Source organism: Pteronotus mesoamericanus, unplaced genomic scaffold (genome assembly GCF_021234165.1).
Source record: "Pteronotus mesoamericanus isolate MK-2021 breed Mesoamerican mustached bat unplaced genomic scaffold, CSHL_Meso_final contig_35, whole genome shotgun sequence".
Taxonomy (NCBI): Eukaryota; Metazoa; Chordata; class Mammalia; order Chiroptera; family Mormoopidae; genus Pteronotus; species Pteronotus mesoamericanus.
The window spans coordinates 3,303,538-3,322,868 of NW_026555139.1; the positions used below are offsets into that span (position 1 = coordinate 3,303,538).

Consider the following 19,331-nt stretch of genomic DNA (forward strand, 5'->3'; position numbering starts at 1 on the left):
CCTCTTAGAAATCAGATGACAAAATGTTTCAACCACAGGCAACAATTTTTTTTAATTCCTAGAATTGACTTCCTGGAGTTGTTATTCCAGGTTTTATTTCTTAGAACTGTGTACTCTTATGTCACTCAATAATTTTCCAAAGCTGTTCTGATTCACAGTAATGTTGGTTTGATTTCCAGACTGGGTAAAGCATGGTATACTTCCCCCTGCTTTGCCCTGGCCTGTCAGATTCAAATGTGTTCAGCCAGAGAGAAAGCATTATGGTTAGAGATAGGAAGGCGACCCAGGACCCTTCTTCCCACTTGGAGCTCATTGGTGTTGTCTTGAGAAAGGCTTGAGGAGAAAGCACTAGCAATGTCTTGTTGACAAGAATCTTTCTCTTCCTTGAAATGGCCTGGCTCTCCTTTTCCATATTTGTTGGGAACTGAAGGCCTAACCTGGCTTTGTGTGTGACCCAGAGTCATTCAACATCTTAACTGTGGAGAAGGCAGGTCCAGGTTTGTGTTTGGCTCTGGTACTTGGGAACCATCTGGGAACACAGAGCAAGTCCCTCACACACGCTAAGTCTCAGTTATATCCTGAGGAAAGCTGAGCTAGGGCCAGACAGCAGGATGTGCAAGTTTGAATTTGGTTTTGGAAAGCGAGGAGGAGCTCACCCACAAAAGAGTCGGACACACAGGGAGGCCCTAGTGCCAGGAGTAAAGCACAGGGCTTCAGGCAACTCTCTGCTTCCTGGATGGGTGACTCCAACAAGTTCCTTCACCTTTCCAGACCTCCATGTCCTCTTTATGAAAAGGGGACAAGAGACGGGTACTTCAAAGAGGTATTGTGAAGATTAAATCAAAGATTATAGGTAAAGTGCTTAGTAGGTTTACTACCTAGCTATTGTCCATTGAGGACTTATTAAACCTCAGGCAGTGCCCTGGTCGGCTTCATATGGGGTGTCTCATAGGCAAAGGCAATACCTGCAAGTATATAAACGGCCCTCAAACTGTGCTGAAACCATGTGGCTGGAGTACCGGGTGCTTTGAAGGGAACCATCGTCTCCCATCTGCATGACAGTAAGAGGAGCTGCAGACGGCATTGTGCAGGCAGTGGGAAGCCTTCAATACTTTTATCTAGAACTGTTATTTAAGGCAGTATTTTTCAAATTATACTCTACACATAGCATCACCTATTTTTTTCCTTAAAATGCATATTCTCTTTCAGGGGGTCCTGAGGCTGGACACTGATGCAGCTGGTTTAAAACACACTTTTGAGCAGCAGAGTTTTCAAAAGGTTATTCCTTTGGGCAGTAGTGTGGAGAATAGATGGAAAGGGCTGAGCCTAAAAGGTGAAAAGTTGGGAAGCTGATGCAGTGTGAATTGAGGGCCTTTACTCGGGTACCTCTGGGAGAATGGAGAGGATTGAACAGATTTGAGAAATGTCTGTCTTAGAATCAACAAACACTTGGTGAATTGATGGATAGAAAGTGTGAGGGAGAGAGTGGTTTCCCTTACCTTTTGTTATTCTTAGGATCAGGGAGTTGGCCCTTATAGCTTTGCAGACATCTTTCTTGGTAAGATGTGAACTGTTACAGCTTCCCTGAGTGTGCCCAGATATGGGCACAACTTTGAAGTAGATCTTTGTGAAAGAACAGGCACCAGTGTTTCCAGAGCCCCAGCTCGCCTGCTGCTCCACTTTCCTCAGCACCATCTTGCTGACAGTGCCCAGACCTGGAGTGATATCAGCCCTGTGTCCCCTCTGGTCCTGCCTTGAACTTTCCCCCTTCCCTGTACAGACTTCTGTGTTTACTCCTGCGTATGGGTCCGTGACCAATGTGAGGGTCAACAGCACCATGACTACCCTGCAGGTGCTCACCCTGCTGCTGAACAAGTTCCGAGTAAGTCCAGCCATGAACAGCCTTATCCCTGTGGTGGTGGTTTACCAGCTCTTTTGTTGTTGTTGTGTCAGAGAGTTGGTGAAGACTGGGGGAAGTTGCCTGTGGCCCATGGGTAGAAAGTCTAGCAAGGTTTTCTTTGCTGGTCTACTCTCTGGGATTTGAAACAGAGATGGGTGGGGTTGGAGTGGTCTTAGAAATTTGTATGATTGGCACTGGGTGTGGGGTTATTTCAAGGGTCTCTTTCTGTCTCTTGTCTTGAAAAATATGGTCTGAGTTCCTGTCTCTGCTGGTACAGGTGGAAAATAGCCCCAGTGAATTTGCCCTCTACATTGTTCATGAATCTGGAGGTGAGTGGCTGCCTTTGTCCCAGATCTTAAAAACAAAAGATTGTCCGTTAGACAGTCTCACTGATCATGTTCCTTCACTGAGGGCTGTGTGCAGCTTGTGTGGCTGGCACAGGGCAATTGCCCTCCTGACCTTGGGACCCACTATGCCTCCACCATGAATGTGTCTCCCCAGCCCAAACCCAGGCACATGTGATGTCCCTTTCAGAATACCACAATAATCACATGGGAACCTACCAGCTCCAGCCTCACTTAGTTGGGAGGCTTGAGGAATATTGGGGTCTGCGAGCTGGAGCTACAGCCCTGCACCCACTGAGAAGGGCTGTTTCAGAACCTGCACATTCCTCTCTGCAGCACTTGCATGGCAACTGAGCAGCCCAGTGGTCCTGTGTCTGCTCTCTCCTCTCTCCCACTCCCTTGGAGACTGTTCCTCTCCATTGGGCCTTTGCTGAATGATGTGATCACACATCATTCAGGGCAATGTTCTCAGCAGGTCTAGAGCAGATTCCCTGGGGCCTCTGAACATCTGTCTTCTATTGTGTGATCATTCTGGAACAAAGAGAGGCAATCATAATACCCCATGAATTTTGTAAATTGCCTTTTTTCAGAACGTACAAAATTAAAAGACTGTGAGTACCCGCTGATTTCCAGAATCCTTCATGGGCCATGTGAGAAAATCGCCAGGATATTTCTGATGGAAGCCGACTTGGGCGAGGAAGTTCCACATGATGTGAGTGTGGGCTGAGGCTTGGGAGGCCTGCTCCTGAGATAGGGGCTTGATAGCATGGGGACTCTCAGGGGCTCCAAAGGTGACCTTGGCCACAGCCCTCTTGGACATTGTCTCCAGGGACCACATGGCTATCCTGAAGGGCCCCAAGCAAGGTACAATGATGGCTCCAGCTCTCCCTGTGCCTGCCAGCCACTACCAGCTTCAGCAGCTGGAGTAGAGGAAAAAGAAGTTGGTTTCTAGGAAACTATTGCCTGTGCTTTATTGTAGTGTGTTCTGTTGTCATTACATTAAAGACCCACAGAAGGGTTTCTTAACTAGGGCTTAACCAGGGCCTGCAGAACCAGGCATCTAAGTCTTATTACAGCCTGAGTCCTCCTCAGGTATTGAGCATATTTCCAAACTGACAAGAAAAAGCCTATAGGGTTTGGACCACAAGGAGAAGGCCCAGTGACCCTGTGTCCCACAGTCTAGTACATTTTCATTCCATTGTTAGAAACAGTGGTGTCCCTACCACTCCCCACCGTCACCCCAGAAAGAACCCGGTGTGCCTCTGATCACTGTTTAATGCTTTCGCTAATATTTGGCTTAATCTTTCCTCCCAGGGATAATTGTTGCCTTTGAGAAAAGAATGGGCCCATCGTCCCATCCTGGGACACACAGAGCAGTGTTGGGGATGATGGGGAGAGGGGCAGCTACTTCCACAGATATAAGACATTGTTCAATCAGCCACTGTAGAAACCATGAGGAAAAGAAACATGTTTTTGTCTTCTAATTTAAAGCACAATAAAATGTTCTTGGATTTTCTAGGTTGCTCAGTACATTAAGTTTGAAATGCCGGTGCTGGACAGTTTTGTTGAAAAATTAAAAGAAGAGGAGCAAAGAGAAATAATCAAACTGACCATGAAGTAAGCAGGGGCCAGTCATGGGTCCTGACCATCAAGGCAGATCTGCAGGGTAGAGCAGCCAGGGCCAGGGCTGGGAGCACTCTCTCTCCCCGAGATGTGCCAGATGCCCTCACAAGGTGCAGGGGCCTACTAACCCTGTCTTCCAGCATGACCCTCTGGCCCCTGTTCGTTATTAATACCAAGCTGGGTAACAGCTTGCCAAAATCCAAAATGGTAGGATACAGCCCAGACCATACACCCAGCCTCACCACCTTACCAGCACTGGAGGGACACAAGCTGCTGAAAACCATACAGGAGAGTCAGGCGGGAGCATGGGTGGACACTGGACCAGGTTGGGAGTTCTGCTGGCGATACAGCTCTGGAGGAATGATGAAGAAAGGAACTGCTCAGTGCCCATTCAGCCTGGTCTGGGCCTTTTGTGCCAGTGGGAATCTGAGCCTCCCACAAAGGAGTGGTTGTTGGAACTCCCTGCATCATGATGTTTTCAGGTGCAAAACAGTTTATTGGAAAAGTGAGCAGATGTCACCTGCCAGCTCCTGAGGAAGCTACATCAGGGCCCAGCTGTGTGACGTTAGTCAGGTTACATGTCCCAGTGACTCGTCTCTCCCTCCGCAAGGTGAAGCATGGAAAGGACGTATGGGAGGCGCTCAGCTAGGGCCAGGGTCAGAGTTCCTCTTAGGAAGGGAAGGAGGGTGACTGCTTATTTCTAGCACCTGAAGTGAAGGACTGGCTTGGATTCTGGCATCTTTCTGAACCATCTGTGCAGCTAGGCCCCATGCGGGCCATCAGTACAGACCCCAGTCAGAGGGAGCAGTATACAATGCAGTCAGCATTGTCACTGTAGGATTTTGGATCTGGAAAGAACCTGAGACCACCCAGTCAATCTATTCAGGGTACAGAGAGGAAGCAGGTCCAAGGTGAGGAAGCTTACAGCATAGGTGTTTACAGAGCTCAGGCTTGAACCCAGGACTCCTGGTCCTGGCTCTGTGCCCTGTCCACTCCTGCATGCTCCTGTCCATACTGGACAGTATTTGGAATAGAAACAGTAGCATTTAGCTTTGAAGTTTGACAGTGTCTGAAGGCCCATTTGACTGCCTTTGGCAGCCAGTGGTCCCACAGGGTGTGGGCCTGGCTCTTTCCTCTCCTTGGCACAAAACAGGTGGTGACACTAACCAGCCAGTTGGGAACACTGTGTCTCCCAGCCCAAGCATCTGTGGCTTCCTTGCTCTGCTTCCTACCCCTGCACCCCATCCTGTGCAGTGTCAGTGAGTCCACTTGGCTGTGTCTCCCTTCAGGTTCCAAGCCCTGCGTCTGACGATGCTTCAGCGCCTGGAGCAACTGGTGGAGGCCAAGTAAACAGCCAGCGCCTGCCTCTTCCAAAGCTACCAGCAGAGAGTGCATACTGAATGCCAGTGACCAGGCCCTGATTGATGGCCACCACCTGAGGAATCCTGCACCCATGCTTCCACCTGCCTACCTGTCTAAGTAGGTCCTACATAAGTCCTACACCCCTGGCTCTTGGCTCCATGGTGAATGCTCACAGGACCCAGACACAGACATGAGTTGCAAGAACTTGCTGGGTGGGATTCTGGGCAGTAAACAGCCGGACTCTGGCACTAGCCACATTATGTGCCTAGGTGGCGTGACTAGTTCTGTTCATGCCACACCTCTCCTGATTAGCAGAGCAGTAACCTACTCAAGCCCCTGGAGCACAGATGGGCTCCATCTGTTTTTTCTAGTGCCTGGCTTAGAGCTCCTGCAGGGCCACAGTCCCTGTCCTCATGGTCCACATGAACCACGGGATCCCTGACTGTCGTCACTTCATGCTGCCATGCAGGACCTCTGCTGGGAAAAACAGGCTGTCTACAGATATGGAATGTGTCCTGCTCCCAGCCATCACTTCACCGTGGCCTCCAAGCCTCTGATGTCACCCATGAGCCTCGACCAGACCAGTAATGAGACCATGAGTGTCTTATCTTTTCTCTGCAGCACTAACTCTGAACTTCTTCAGCAAGACCAGAAGATAAATGCAAAAAAAGCATGCCAATTTGATCACTTGCAGGAGGTGGCCCACATGGTATTGGAAGTACGACACCCTGCATGAGCAAGAGTCCAGGGTCCAGCGGCTGCCTGGCAGCAGCTCGAGAAAGCAGTGATCAGTCCCCGTGTCCACTGCCCCTCTCTGGGCTGTGCCCCTCTGTTCTCAGTACTTCCCACCAAAGGGGTGCGATGAGGAGAAATGTCAGCTTGAGGAGAAAGGGCTTTGAATTCCCTGGGGCCAAATACTGAACAATTTGGGTTTGTCAGCTGATGGAGAATTTCTAAAACAAAGAAGTCCTTTGCAAAATTATGCAACAGATTACATCAGTCATGGCTGTTTGTCAGCAAGCTGAAGACCAAATTCTTTTTCCCCTACAGCTTGTGGATAGCAGACTTAAAGGGGAAGAACCAAAATGGCTTCCAGTATGGGTAGGATTCCATCTCAGCTTCCAGCAGTGACTCCTCACTGGCACCCATAAAGAACAGAGCTTGGGGCCTGCCATGCTGTATAGACCCACTGTTCAGGGTAAGCTCTAGGCAGGGTGTGTCCCACCATCTTCATTGTCACAGAGGCACAAGAGAGGTGTGAGGTGGCCCTGCTGCAGTTTCTGTTGTCTGCCTTCCTATGACAGCACAATTTCCTAGGTGCTCAATAAAGCTATGCTCTACTGAATGGAAGGAGTCAGGACCAAGCTTTATTTTCACTTTCGTGTGTCCACCCTGAGCCCCTGCTGTAATTTCTGAGACTCTTACCCTGCACAATGTGTAACTGAATTTGGCAGATGAGCCAGAGCAGAGCAGACATTGACATAACTCCTTAATTTCTGTGCATATCCTGGGGATTGGTGTGAGGTCTGAGGACAGAGGCAGCCAAAGGGCATGGGGGAGGAGTCAGTGGTGGGGGTCTGTGCGTGGCCTGGACAGTGAACAGTAGGGTCACCCCAAATCACAGATTCTCAGCATCAGGAATCTTCCAGGTAGGGCCTCAGGTGGGATGGCAGCAGAGCCTAAAAAAGGTAGGAAATAAATTGAACAGGCCTCCCCAGGTCATTTTACTCCCCAGCCCATATTTACGGCCTTGGGTCTAGGACAACTGCCATCCAATGTTTGGCGATAATTAAGTGACTTCCTTGTACAAGGCCTCTGCTCAGCCCTGGAGGGACAAAGACAGAACTACACTCCACTGCATGTTCAGGGGTCTCCTCATCAGGAGAAGCAGGCAGACACCATGAGGGTCAGGGACCAGCAGAGCAGAGATTCAGTGAAGGTTCCTGGAAAGGGGCCTGAGGCTGAAGCCGAATGGTTAAGACTATGTGTGGCATTCTAGCCTGAGAGACACCTGCTGGTATGAGCAAGACAGGGCCTACCACACAGGATGCTATGGAATCAGGAACCCTTCTGTAAGCACTCACTGTGTTTTGTTTTTTGTTTTGTTTTTGACGGGTGGTCAGGGTGGTTTTCTTTTTCTTGGAATTTTTACAATATTATTTAATCCTTGTCTAGATAAGTGTTGCTTTGAAATAGATGTTATCAAAACTAATTTCTGGATATCATAGCTAAGAAACTCACTAGCACAAGAAAAGGGAAGGTATACAGGCAAGGGGAAATGTCCACTTCTACTGTCATCTGAGGAACTACCCATCCTTTTTATCAATGCTGTATTTGCTCTTCAGAGAGAACTTGAAAATCTGCTTCATTCAGCTCACTGTGATTTCAGTTTCAGACTTTCTCCATGAGGTTTAAAGAGAGCTCCAGGTTCCTGTCTCCACAGACCATACAGTACTTCTCAGATGCTCCTTTACTAACTAGTATCTTGGGTAATAAATGTATCCAAAGGTAAAGTAAAGATTCCTGTGAGACCATGCCCTCTCCTAAAATAGGACTGGCTTCCCAGGCCAGGGCTCAGGAACCAGAAAAAATAATTTACACATGATGAAATCAACATGATTGCAAAAGAAAAATTGGACTCAGGAAAAACAGGGTAGTTTGGCCAAAACAAATAGACATAGAAAAACACCTTGTTTTTCCCATGGTGACAACAACATGCTACGTGCTTGGGATGTTTACCAGAAAATGGATTAAAGGCCTTCCCACTGTCAAAACTGCCATTTCCCCAGGAACATCTGGCTCCTTAGTCTCAGGAAATAAAGCACAGGGCTAATCTAGTCTTACCATGTGATTTGTGGAGGACCTGGCAACCCACAATGTGCCCCATGTGGGCCGGGATGTAGGTGCCCTGCAGTTGCAGAGTAGGAACAGGATATCCTTGGCAGGTGTCCCGGCGGGCAGAAGCCTCCCCACCCCCTACCATGATCAGGCAGGGGGCTCAGTCAGAGCCAACCTGCTCCAAGTGTACAAACAGCTAAAAGCACATGCTGTATTTAGACCCCACAGGTTACAATTGTCTGGGAGCAAGCCAGCCGCTGACCTGCTCCTGGACTTACAGCTTGCAGGGTGGGGTTCTGCTCCCTCCTGGCTGACTTCTGAGATCTCCAAACCCAGACAACTCAAGAGTTTCCTTTCCCAAAGAACTCAAATGAAACAGAAAGCAAAGCCTCAGTCTTAGTGAACAGAACCATTGTTCAGGGTGCTTTAATGAGAGATGACCCACTCTTGTTATTGCATTGGGGCCACACATGTGACCAGCATCCCTTGCATTGTTTCCAAATGCAGACCCAAGGCAGCAGCCCTCCCAGTAGAGCCAGTGCTTCTGTGTGTGTGTGTGTGTGTGTGCGCGCGCGCGCGCGCGTCCATGCAAGGGAGTGGGAATGCAGAGGATGAAACCATAGTAAAAGGAAGCTTTCTTGCCAGGATTTTTCTCAGCCCAGAAGCCCATGAGTCATTTTGGTTCCCTAACATCCTGTCTTTGCTGCCCTAACCATCCATCCATTCTACTCTCTTCCCCCATTGTCCTTGTGTTTTGTAAATATGTGTGTCCATTTTTAATAATTTAATTCATTTAAAAGTAACCTGGAACCCCATTTGTGACATACTACTATGTAGAAGTTACAAGCAAAGCCTGTCTCTGCCATATGAATGTGTGACCTTAGGCAAAATACATGCCTCCATTTCCTCATCTGTAAAATGAGTATAACAACTTCCTATCTCCTAACAGCTATGGGAATTATATTAGTTCACTTTGTTGCAGAAATAAGTAACACCAAAAATCTCAGTGACTGCAAACCAGAGCATTTATTTCTCCCTCATGATACAGGTGACTATATGTGGCTACAGGTAGGCATATATATCTCCATTCCATGTATCTTCTCTCTTGGGCCCTAGACTGAAGGAGCAGCTCCTACTTGGGACACAGTATTCTCAAGGCAGAGAGAAAGAACAGAGTGATGGCAGAAACAGTGATTCAAAGCTTCCTCTGGGACATGATAGCTTTGTGTCTACTCACATGCAGTTGGCCAATGCTATTCACACATAAAGTCAACATTAGTGGAATAGGTTGTCATTCGCTAGGAGGCACTGAAAGTCACACAGCAATAAGCAGAGATGTAAAATCCAAGAAGGGCAGAACATATGCTCAGGAACCATAATACCACAGAAATATTGAATGAGATATACTACAAGTGCTTAAAACAGTGCCTGGCACATAATAAGCATTCAGTAAGTGTTGACTATTATCTACTAATAAATAGAAGGCATAAAACTTTGTTTTCTCTCCCTCTCTCCTTTTTCCCCTGTAATCTTTCTCCTCCTTCCCACCCCATAATCTTTTCTGTCTCTTGTGTTTCTCCATCATTACTGCCTACTCTGACCACTCTTGGCTACCCATACCCCTTTATTTAATGACTTTCATCTCTCTCCTTTTTAAAATTTGTTTCTTTACCCATTTCTCTACTTCTTTAATCTATACATCTCTGGGCCTTCTATAGTTGGCCCAGTTGTTTTCAGGTACAGGGAAAAGGGATTATTCACCTTTATGTGGACCTTGAAAAGAGTTGTGTTAAATGGTTGTCTTATTAATAAAATGTTTTTGAATTAATTCTACCTTATTTTACAGTACATAGAACAAACTGTCCTGGCATGTCATTTTTGCTCTTGAAACTGTCAAGCAATGATTGGCACCACTTTTTTCAGTGCCAACAGCTCTCCATGCTTATAGCTCAATAATGAAGCAGCATGGTTGTGGGATAGCATGTCTGAGGCTAGACAGCTCTGTTCTGCTCTTCTCTGCTGCTCCAGCAAGACATCTTCAGTGTTTCACCACACCAGTAAAAGAAACACAGCTTTCCATCTTTGGTGGAAAGGAGCACTGTGTCCCCCAGCCAGAAGGAAGCTGGCTTATACAGAGAAGTCCCCACCTCTGGTCCTTGACTGGTCTGTCCTCATGCAAATGAGTGCTCCAAATCCTTGCAGTTTGATTGGTCTAAAAAGCATTGTCTTGGTTGGCCAAAACGAAACTGCTGTAATTTATCAGTGAAGATGCTGATGAGGGGAAAAGGGGGAATATAGCTATGCAGCTCTGATTGGATGAGGAAAAAAACCTCAGTCCCATTGGCTGAAATACAATTCCAGCAACTCCTTTTTAAGGGCTTGCTCAGAAAGCAGGCAGTTCAGGGCAGACCTCTCCCTGAAGTATGGCTTGTATGAAAGGCCCCTGTTTAGAAAGGGCTGCTAGGCCCTGCTTTCAAACTTGAGCCCAGTTAGCCACCTTGATTCCTTCTTAGTAGGTAACTTCTTTCTCAGGGTCCACACAACTTTTCCTAAGCTATCTCTGACCATTGCCCACCCCCTCCAACTACCAGCATCAACACTTCTAATAACAATTTAATAAAAGTAATAGCAATGGCTCATATTTATGTGTTATGCACTGTGCTAAGTGACTTACAGTATCTCATTTAATCTTTACAACAGTCTAGCTATTATCTGGAAGACTGAATTGACATACCTTGTCCAGGCCTTAGTCAGTTTCATGCTTTCCCACCTGCAGAACAGAAAACTCCAGTTGGAGCTACTCTGGCCTCTATCATCAACTGGCTGTATTACTTCAAGCAAGTCTCCCTCTCTCAGCCTCCTGTTACTGATCTGTATGACAGATATAATGATCCCTGTATCATGAGATCATAGTAAAAACAAATGACCAGAGAATAGATGTAAAAACACTTTGTAAACAATGCGGTATCTTGTAAATTCATTCATTCAACAAATGCTTGCTGAGTGCCTGCTACCTGCTGGGCACTGTTCTTGGCACTGCAGACACAACAAAGAACAAGAAACAGACCATGACAACCTTGTATGTCACTGTGAGGCCATGGGCTTTTGTCCTAATGACATGGGAAACCTATGGAAGTTTTGAACAAAATGAATGTCATGATCTGATTTGGGTTTTAAGAGGATCACTCTGGGGCTGTGAGTAGGCTTTGGGGAGACCAGTGAGGAAGCCATTGCAGTAGTCCAGACAGAGGATGACAGCAGTTTGCTGGTTAGAGCAGTGGAGGTGAAACTGGCTTGATTCTGGACATATTTTGAAGATAAAGCCAACAAAATTTCAATGGATTGGATTTGGATTTTTGCATGAAAAAAGAGGCAACAATGATATCAAGATTTTGGGCCTGAGCAACTGAAAATATGGAGGTGACATTAGTTGCTGAGATGAAGACTGTTGAAGTTATAGGTTAGGTGAATATCGTAAATTCAATCAAGGGTGTCTTAAATTTGCAATGTCCATCAGACATGCAAATAGTGCTGAGTAGTTGACTGGATATACAAGTCCGGAGTTCAATAGTAATCACATCTCAGGGTGGGACTGGAGTTGCCAGTTCAGGGGTCTTCACATATGGATGATATCTGAAGGCATTCGACTGGGAATTGGCAGGGGAATCAGGGTACTAGCGGAGAGGTCTGATGACCAAGCACTGGCCAGCATGGCTGAGGAGGAGGATCCCTAAGGGAGGAGAACCAGGGAGTTTGTTGAAAATCAAAAGACTTTGGGAAAAGACCTGTTCCAATCCTTGGTCGTCCACCTGCGCACTGTAAACTTTAGCAAGCTTCTTCTACGCCTTGATTTCCTGATATGTAAAATGAGTATGATCATTCCGGTCTTGCAGAGGCTTTCTGGCTACAGTGAAATCAGCTGACTCATGAAAAAGATCAGAAATAGTTTAGACTCTCCAAAAGTAGCCCCTTATAATTAGTAAGTGCTCGATATTTGCATAAAGAAGGCCCCAGTTGGGCAGCGCGGACAGACACCACGCTGGCTGAAGTTCACGGGCCACAAACGGAGGGGCCACTGGACGCCTGCCCAGGAGCACGGGGAGAAAAGAGCTAGAAGAAACAGTTTCTTCTTTCCAGGGGACTAGGATCATAGAGGGTCGCTCCGCCACGTTCCTAGAGTGACTGCGGCGGCGCAGAGGACCGGCGGGGCCCTCACTTCCGGTGACTCGGAGCTGGGATGTCTAGGTAGGCCGTGATGGCGGTGGCTGGTTGGGCACGGTGAGTGGGCCCGGGGTTGCAGACGTGTGCTCGGTAGCCACAAGGCGCAAGCTGCTTGGCAGCAGCGGAGCGGCGTGGTCCTAGGTGTCGGAGTGGTGACCTCAGCCTCGGCTCCCGCGCCTTCAGAGGGCTTAAGGCCGGGCGGAGGCTTTAACGGGAGCCAAGCGGTTGGGGCCAGAGGCGGGCGGGCCTGGGCCTTTTGACTTTTCGCGCTGCGCGTTTTGGGACCAAAACATCGAACAGATGTTTGGGTAGTAAATTCTGAGGGATTTACAAATATTGACTCGTTTAAACGCATAACCCCTTTTGCCGTAACTGCTTTATTGTCATTCTAATTTTATGTGTGAAAAACAGGCACATTCCGGTTACCCCTGTTCCCACAACTAGCGGCTCCCATTACTCAAGCTTACCTTTAAAACACTGCACCTGAGTGGAGTGAAGGCCGCTCACCAGTTCCAGTGCTGAACTTGGCGTTGGAAGTGTGGCTGCACATCAGTTCTGCCACTGAGCGGATAGGCTGCTAGGATGGAGATAGTCGCATGACGCTGTGAGTCAAATAGGATAGCCCGGTGTCTGCCATGCAAGCTACCTGTCAGTATGATTTCCTCATCTGTAGAGTTCTAGGTGGATAGATAGTAGTCTCTGAGTTTCCCACCAGTCTGACTTCCATAGCATTTGTGTGTGTGTGTGTGTGTGTGTGCATGTGTGTGTTTTAATGTATAATTATTCTTACTGCCTTTTTTTTTTTTAAACTAACGCCATGAACCTAACAAATGTCTCCTTGTAATGGATGGTCTATAAATATTTACTAAGGTTAAAAAATGAATAGTGATAGCGCTGTAATTTTGTTTTGTATGCAGTTTGCTTTTCCTGATACTTAACATAATTGCAGCAGATATAATTATTAAATATCCAGATAAATTCCTCAACAATATCAAGCCTGAAGTCTCAGTTATACAATTAGATGAAGGAACGGTAGAACAATGATGTCATTTGTGTTTTCAGTAATCTTCTGTAGAAACTTGTATGCAGAGACCCAGGTTAATTAGTCCCATTTTTAAAGTCTATTTCCTGACATATGATGTGGCAAATAGAATGATTTTATTACTTTTGCAGCCTAGCTCCCCTTACATTTTCACCTATTTGAAATGTGTGACTGTTTATGGCCATTATTTTAAATAACCTTGTATGTAAATAAATGAAATTAATATTTTTTAAATTTTGAATTTTTGCAGCATTTGGATATTTTTTTAAATTCCATTCCTATTTTTTACATGTAAACTTTCTCCTCCTTTTCTTGTGTTTTACTTACTACTCTTTTTCCTACTTAATTTCATTTCACTATCCTATGAAAGTTCTTTAAAATTTTTTCTCTTTCAAAACTTCTTGTTTCAAATTTTCAAAGACTTGTTCTCTTTGATCATTCAAATCTAGAAAAAAAATAATAAAGCATTTCTTCATGGACATTTTTCTCATCCAGCAGTTATTGAATAACTCACAGAAACTTACCACTCCTTATAGAGTAGTTCCAACTTTCAAAATAATTATGCTAAAAGTTAGAGCTAAGTTTTTACTTATAGATGTGAAAGTAGAATGGCTAAACAAATAAGGATTAAACAAATATTTAATAAAGTAGTATGATTTGTCATTTCTTTCTAATTTTGACTCCTTAATTAGTCACCAGTGAGTTGAAGTTTAACATGGGAATAAATATTAAAACGTGTATTTGATATTATCAAGGTTAAACTCTGGAAATACTAGAATTATTTTGTACTTTTCCCCAGAATTGTTTTTGTTTTCATATGTATTGAATACATTTTTAATTTAAAAATGAATGCAATTTTGGTGGGTCTACACAGACATAAAGTTGGATTATTAACATCATCTCTAATTTGTTTTTATTTTTTCTCCTACACCCAGAAAATTCTGAGCTATATATCTCTAGGAAGAGGAACACTAATTCAGAAGAAGAGAGTAGACTTTGTTAAGAATACATTTGGTTCTTCACCATGAGGTTAGGAAAACTTAAGGGAGATATTTCTCGGAGCTCAAACCAAGGAAAGACCTCTGAGAACCAGCGCAAAATAGGCCGGCAGCGGCAGAAATGGGGAATGACTGTTCGGTTTGACTCAAGCTTGAGTAGACTAAGGAGAAGCTTGGATGAGAAGCCCTATAAATGTACTGAATGTGAAAAAAGTTTCAGTCAGAGCTCAACCCTCTTTCAACATCAGAAGATCCACACTGGAAAGAAATCCCATAAATGTGCTGATTGTGGGAAAAGTTTCTTTCAGAGTTCTAATCTCATTCAGCATCGACGGATCCATACTGGGGAAAAGCCCTATAAATGTGATGAGTGTGGAGAAAGGTTTAAACAGAGCTCAAACCTCATTCAGCACCAGAGAATTCATACTGGAGAAAAACCCTATCAGTGTGATGAATGTGGCCGATGTTTCAGCCAGAGTTCCCACCTTATTCAGCATCAGAGAACCCACACAGGGGAGAAGCCCTACCAGTGCAGTGAATGTGGCAAGTGCTTCAGCCAGAGCTCTCATCTTAGGCAGCACATGAAGGTGCACAAAGAAAAGAAGCCTCGCAAAACTCCAGGCAAAAATATTAGGTCAAAAACTCATTTAGTATCATCTTGGAAAGCTGGTGCAAGAAGGAAGTCAGTGGCCCGTATTCGCTAAGTAAGAGGTGCTGTTTCAGCCCTGTTAAAGAGGGAAAAAACAAAACAAAACAAAAATAACCTCTCTTTTAGAACTAGAGATACTTTGTAATAGAGCGCTTAAATACTGTATCCTTTCCTAGCATGGAAACTCTGGGAGTTTAGTGACATTGGGTGGAAAGAAATTACATGAGTCCAATGGTCCTCTCATTTCTTTTGTGTAACCAGGTGTGCGAAGAACTGAAAACACGTTTTGAGAGACTATAAGACCCTTGACCTCACTTGAAAGTGCTTTCTGCATAATTTTGACAAAAACAATAATGTTTTAATGATATGTAAAAATGTAGGAATTTCAGTGACTACCCAGTTTTAAGACTTTGTGTTGAAGGGGTAATTAAAAGGGAAAAGAAGTTAATCACATTGGTTTCGGAATTCTGTAATAGATGAGGAAATTTTATGATTGTAAAGTTTTGTAGTGTATTAATCATCAGTTTGTAATTGTGACTTAATATTCACTATATTAAAATTATTCATGTTCACAGTTGTTAAAGGAATAGAATTTCCCTGTTTTTCTCCAAATTCTTAGTAAGAGATGCACAAGAAGTCAAAGTGAAAACTGAATTAGACCACAAGTCTCTTTTTCCTACTAGCACTGTTCTTTGAGATGGTTTTACACTGTGTCAGTTGTTTTCCAGAAGTTGGAGTGGATTTATATTGATACATCCCTATTCCTTTTGACTTCTTTTGGCATTTTCTTGTGCTGTGACAAACAGGTAGCATTTTAAATCTGTGAGAATAAATAATTAAACCATATATTACCAAAATAATCTCAACTTGCTACTTAAAAAATCTACAATTTACACAACTTCCTGCTTTCCCTTTTGAGAGCTTTAGGTAGTCTTAAACAAATGTTTATCAACAGCAAAAGTTATTTAATGCAAATGTCCGTGTATTGTAGCTTAATGTGTAGATTTTTTAAAAGATTTTATTTATTTATTTTTGACAGAGGGAAAGGGAGAGAGAAAGAGGAAACATCAATGTGTGATTGCCTCCCACACACCCCCTGCTGGGGACCTGGCCCACAACCCAGGCATGTGCCCTAGACTGGGAATCAAACCAGTGATATTTTGGTTTGCAGGCCAATGCTCAGTCCACTGAGCCACACCATCCAGGGCTATGTGTAGATTTTGAAATCTAAGTTAAACTTTTCTGAGTTATATGAATTACTAACAGTCTAGCAAACATTTTTCAGCTACCATCAGAACAGTGCTAAGTGTCATTCTGATTAGCAGCCTTCAGCTCCGACTCTAGTTCTGTTGAATGCTAACATTCTTCTAATCTATCTGTATCTTATAATCATGGCAGTTGCTGGTGTACAAATGACAGTTATTCATAAAAATAAATGGAATATTTTGCATACTATAACACCTTCTTACTTATTTTTCTCCTGGGAAATTGTTTTAATGATTTAGGCAACATCTAAAATCACAGCTTTGGAAGAGTCATTTGTTTCACCTGGTTTTGATTTCCTCTGAGTTGAACTTTTCCTGCCTCCTGACATTGTACTCAGGGTAGGTCCCAGAATATGGCCTTGCTGGCAGCAGTTTTATCCAGAAGGATATCCACAAAGTGTTTTGTATGAGGTCATTGGCAGTTACCTTTTACAGAAGACTTGATCTTTGACTGCTTAGCAAGTGTCCTATTAATCACAGTCAAGTCACTTTGAAGCAGGGATATGGCTATAGGGACATTTTGAGGATTTACCATCAGTGATATTTGTAGCAGTTTTATGTCTGGAGTAACTTCTGACTGGGACTAATACCACTTTCTTAAATATAATGAGTTTTGCAATTTTGACATCAGCTACAGGATCCTGCTGCAGAAAGACCTGTGTATTGTTAGATTTTATAATTTACATTTTTATCCTGAATAGACTTATTCTCTGTTCTCTATAAAAATAAAGCAAATACTTTCAGATTTTGATGTATTCCCAGTTTGACTGTGGTTTCCATTTCTTTTTAGAATCATAAAAATGGGAGCAAATAGGTCAGTACACGTGTGGTAGCCTTTTGTGATAAGAACATGTGGCACTGCAGCCTTATTCTCCTCTTAGGGGGAAAAAAATACAGCTGCTCTAAATGAATGAATGAATGGAAATGTTCCACTACTAGAAATTGAGTAATGGTAGAAAGTGAGTCATAAGTATTGTTTCTTTGAATACACTTGTATGAAAATACACTGTCCCTTAATGTTGTGCTGAATTTCCACTGTAAGGTTTACCAAGTTAAATTCCTTTATTCTTCTTGCTCCTTTCTTATACAATCTCTGGATGTTTTATTGAGTGGGGGGAGGGAAGCTCCAAAGTCATTATACTACTGAAATTTCTCCTGTCCTACACCAATGAGTAAAATGGGTGGTTAAAAATCCTTGGCTGCCATATTCTTTTATTCATTCAATCATCTAATAAGTGCGGTAGAAATAAAACTGATCAAGACAGCCTTAGTTGAAAGGAACTTAGGTTAAGTGGGTAAGTAGAGGAATTAGAAAACTATGTAAATAAGTAAAGTAAATGTTACTATGAGAACACATAGGAAGGACCCAGTGATTCTCAATTTTAGCGTGTATCAGAATTACCTGGAGGGCTTTTTAAAATACTGATTTCTGGGCCCACTCCCAGAATTGCTCACTCATTAGGTCTGGGCAGGAGCCAAAAAAACTGCATTTCTAACAAGCTCCCAGGTGATGATAATGCTAGTCCAGGACACCCTTCGAGAACCACTGCTATAACCCATTACTGAGTAGTGATGTGCCAAGATACTTACATAGTACTAATCTTTGATGAGGGTAGGCAGGGTTTAATGATGAAAACTTTGGGCCCTGCCTGGGGTCAGCCTACTTGGGTTTACATCTTAGATACCTAGCAACTGGGTAATTTGAATTTTTGTTCTTGACTAAATTGGGTAAGACACCTATGGTTGAGTTGTGGAGGGAATTAAAAGACAATGTAGAGGGCTTAGCCTAGAGTCTGGGACATTGTTTAGAATTTACTGATTAGCTTAGGTCATCAGAGGCAGAAAAGCTATTGAATCAAACCTGAAATTGTTATTGGCAAAAGTACTACTTCCCATAAACTTAAAGGTGAGATTGTTGGTAGGTTTGTTTTCACTGAGTCAGGATTTTTAGAAAGGGATACCTATAAAGGGCAAGGACCATCTAATAAGTTTCTAAGAGAAATTTAAGAACCTGTGTGAATTTTTGGACAAGTAACAGGAGTACCTCTTAAAAATAGAAGTATATAGCCATGAACACAGTATTTATTCCCCATGCTAGGAAGGTAATTTCATTTCATTAAGGAATATCTGTTGAGCACTGCCACGTATATAAAAAACTGATAGAAAAGGTAAATTACATTCAAAGAAACATTAAAATGTGATGAATACACAGTGTGATTTCCTTTCAAAATGGAACAAATCTGGTACATAAAAGAAGGAAGGGATCTTTAAAGGGATGATATTTTACCTGGGTTGTGGGTTCTATCCCAGGTTGGGGCATCTACAGGAAGCAACTGATTGATGTCACATGCTCATGCTCTCTCAAATCAAACTATCCTCAGGTGAGGATTAAAGATTAAAATAATAAAATTTTAAAAAGGATAATATTTAACACTAGGTTAGGGAATACAAACCTAAAAGTTTGGAAGGCCAGGCAGCTAGTGTACATGAGTGAAATGAGTGTTGTAAGCTGGAATGCCCCTATTTAAAATGATTATCTGACTCAGTTTCAGCCAATTTTTGCCATGCAGAGATTCAGACCCATATATGCCAGCTCTCTTGACTTTTCAAGAGAAATGAGAAATCCAGATTTTAAAAGTCATAACCCTTCTTATCAACTTGCCACACCTGGACTAGATTTTTAAGTATGTAAAGGCTCTGTGTGTAACTATGTGTCGGGGGTGGGAGGGGGGAAGAGGTAGGTGTGGAAGAAGTGGGGGTGGAAGAGGTGGGGGTGGTAGGCAGCGGAGAGGAAGAAGGGGAGAGGCAGAGGTGTATGATGCAGTGTAAGCTGCAAAACACAGAATCAGAACAGCAGCACATAGCTGTCTTACTGGCATTCCAGTTTCATCTAACAGTGTTGTGGGAGATAAGGCTGGAATGGGCCTCCAGGAAGCCTTAAATATCAATCTTTAAAGTGAAACAGATTGGATGCATGAAGGTTTTATAGCATAGGCTATAAGGTGATGATCCAGTGAGACCCATATTGACAGAAGACAAACAACCCCAGAATAGACCCACTTAGCTAATTAGACCTCCAGGGTTTCGTC

The 19,331-nt window shown here is 43.9% G+C and overlaps 2 protein-coding genes across 8 annotated transcripts in view; both read left to right on the top strand.

The window, feature by feature from the left end:
* Positions 1-6,565, top strand: part of RASSF4 (Ras association domain family member 4) — a 31,916-nt gene extending 25,351 nt beyond the window's left edge. For 4 of the 5 annotated variants that reach the window (XM_054576880.1, XM_054576879.1, XM_054576882.1 and 1 more), the window contains 5 exons: positions 1,640-1,882; positions 2,178-2,229; positions 2,835-2,956; positions 3,764-3,861; positions 5,157-6,565. In XM_054576880.1, coding sequence (XP_054432855.1) covers positions 1,640-1,882; positions 2,178-2,229; positions 2,835-2,956; positions 3,764-3,861; positions 5,157-5,217 — 576 coding nt within the window. In that variant the 3' untranslated portion in view covers positions 5,218-6,565. The remainder of the gene's footprint in view (positions 1-1,639; positions 1,883-2,177; positions 2,230-2,834; positions 2,957-3,763; positions 3,862-5,156) is intronic. The other variant, XM_054576883.1, reaches the window with a different exon arrangement.
* A 5,697-nt stretch (positions 6,566-12,262) lies between these two features.
* Positions 12,263-16,435, top strand: ZNF22 (zinc finger protein 22). Of its 3 annotated transcripts, none has more exons than XM_054576884.1 (3): positions 12,263-12,345; positions 12,700-12,892; positions 14,266-16,435. In XM_054576884.1, exon 3 carries the CDS (start codon positions 14,355-14,357, stop codon positions 15,030-15,032), a length of 678 nt encoding a protein of 225 aa, XP_054432859.1. In that variant the 5' UTR covers positions 12,263-12,345; positions 12,700-12,892; positions 14,266-14,354; the 3' UTR covers positions 15,033-16,435. The 3 variants fall into 3 exon arrangements, with proteins under 3 accessions (XP_054432859.1, XP_054432861.1, XP_054432860.1); XM_054576886.1 differs by having other exon boundaries at positions 12,265-12,312; XM_054576885.1 differs by lacking the exon at positions 12,700-12,892 and having other exon boundaries at positions 12,274-12,345.
* Positions 16,436-19,331: the final 2,896 nt, after the last annotated feature.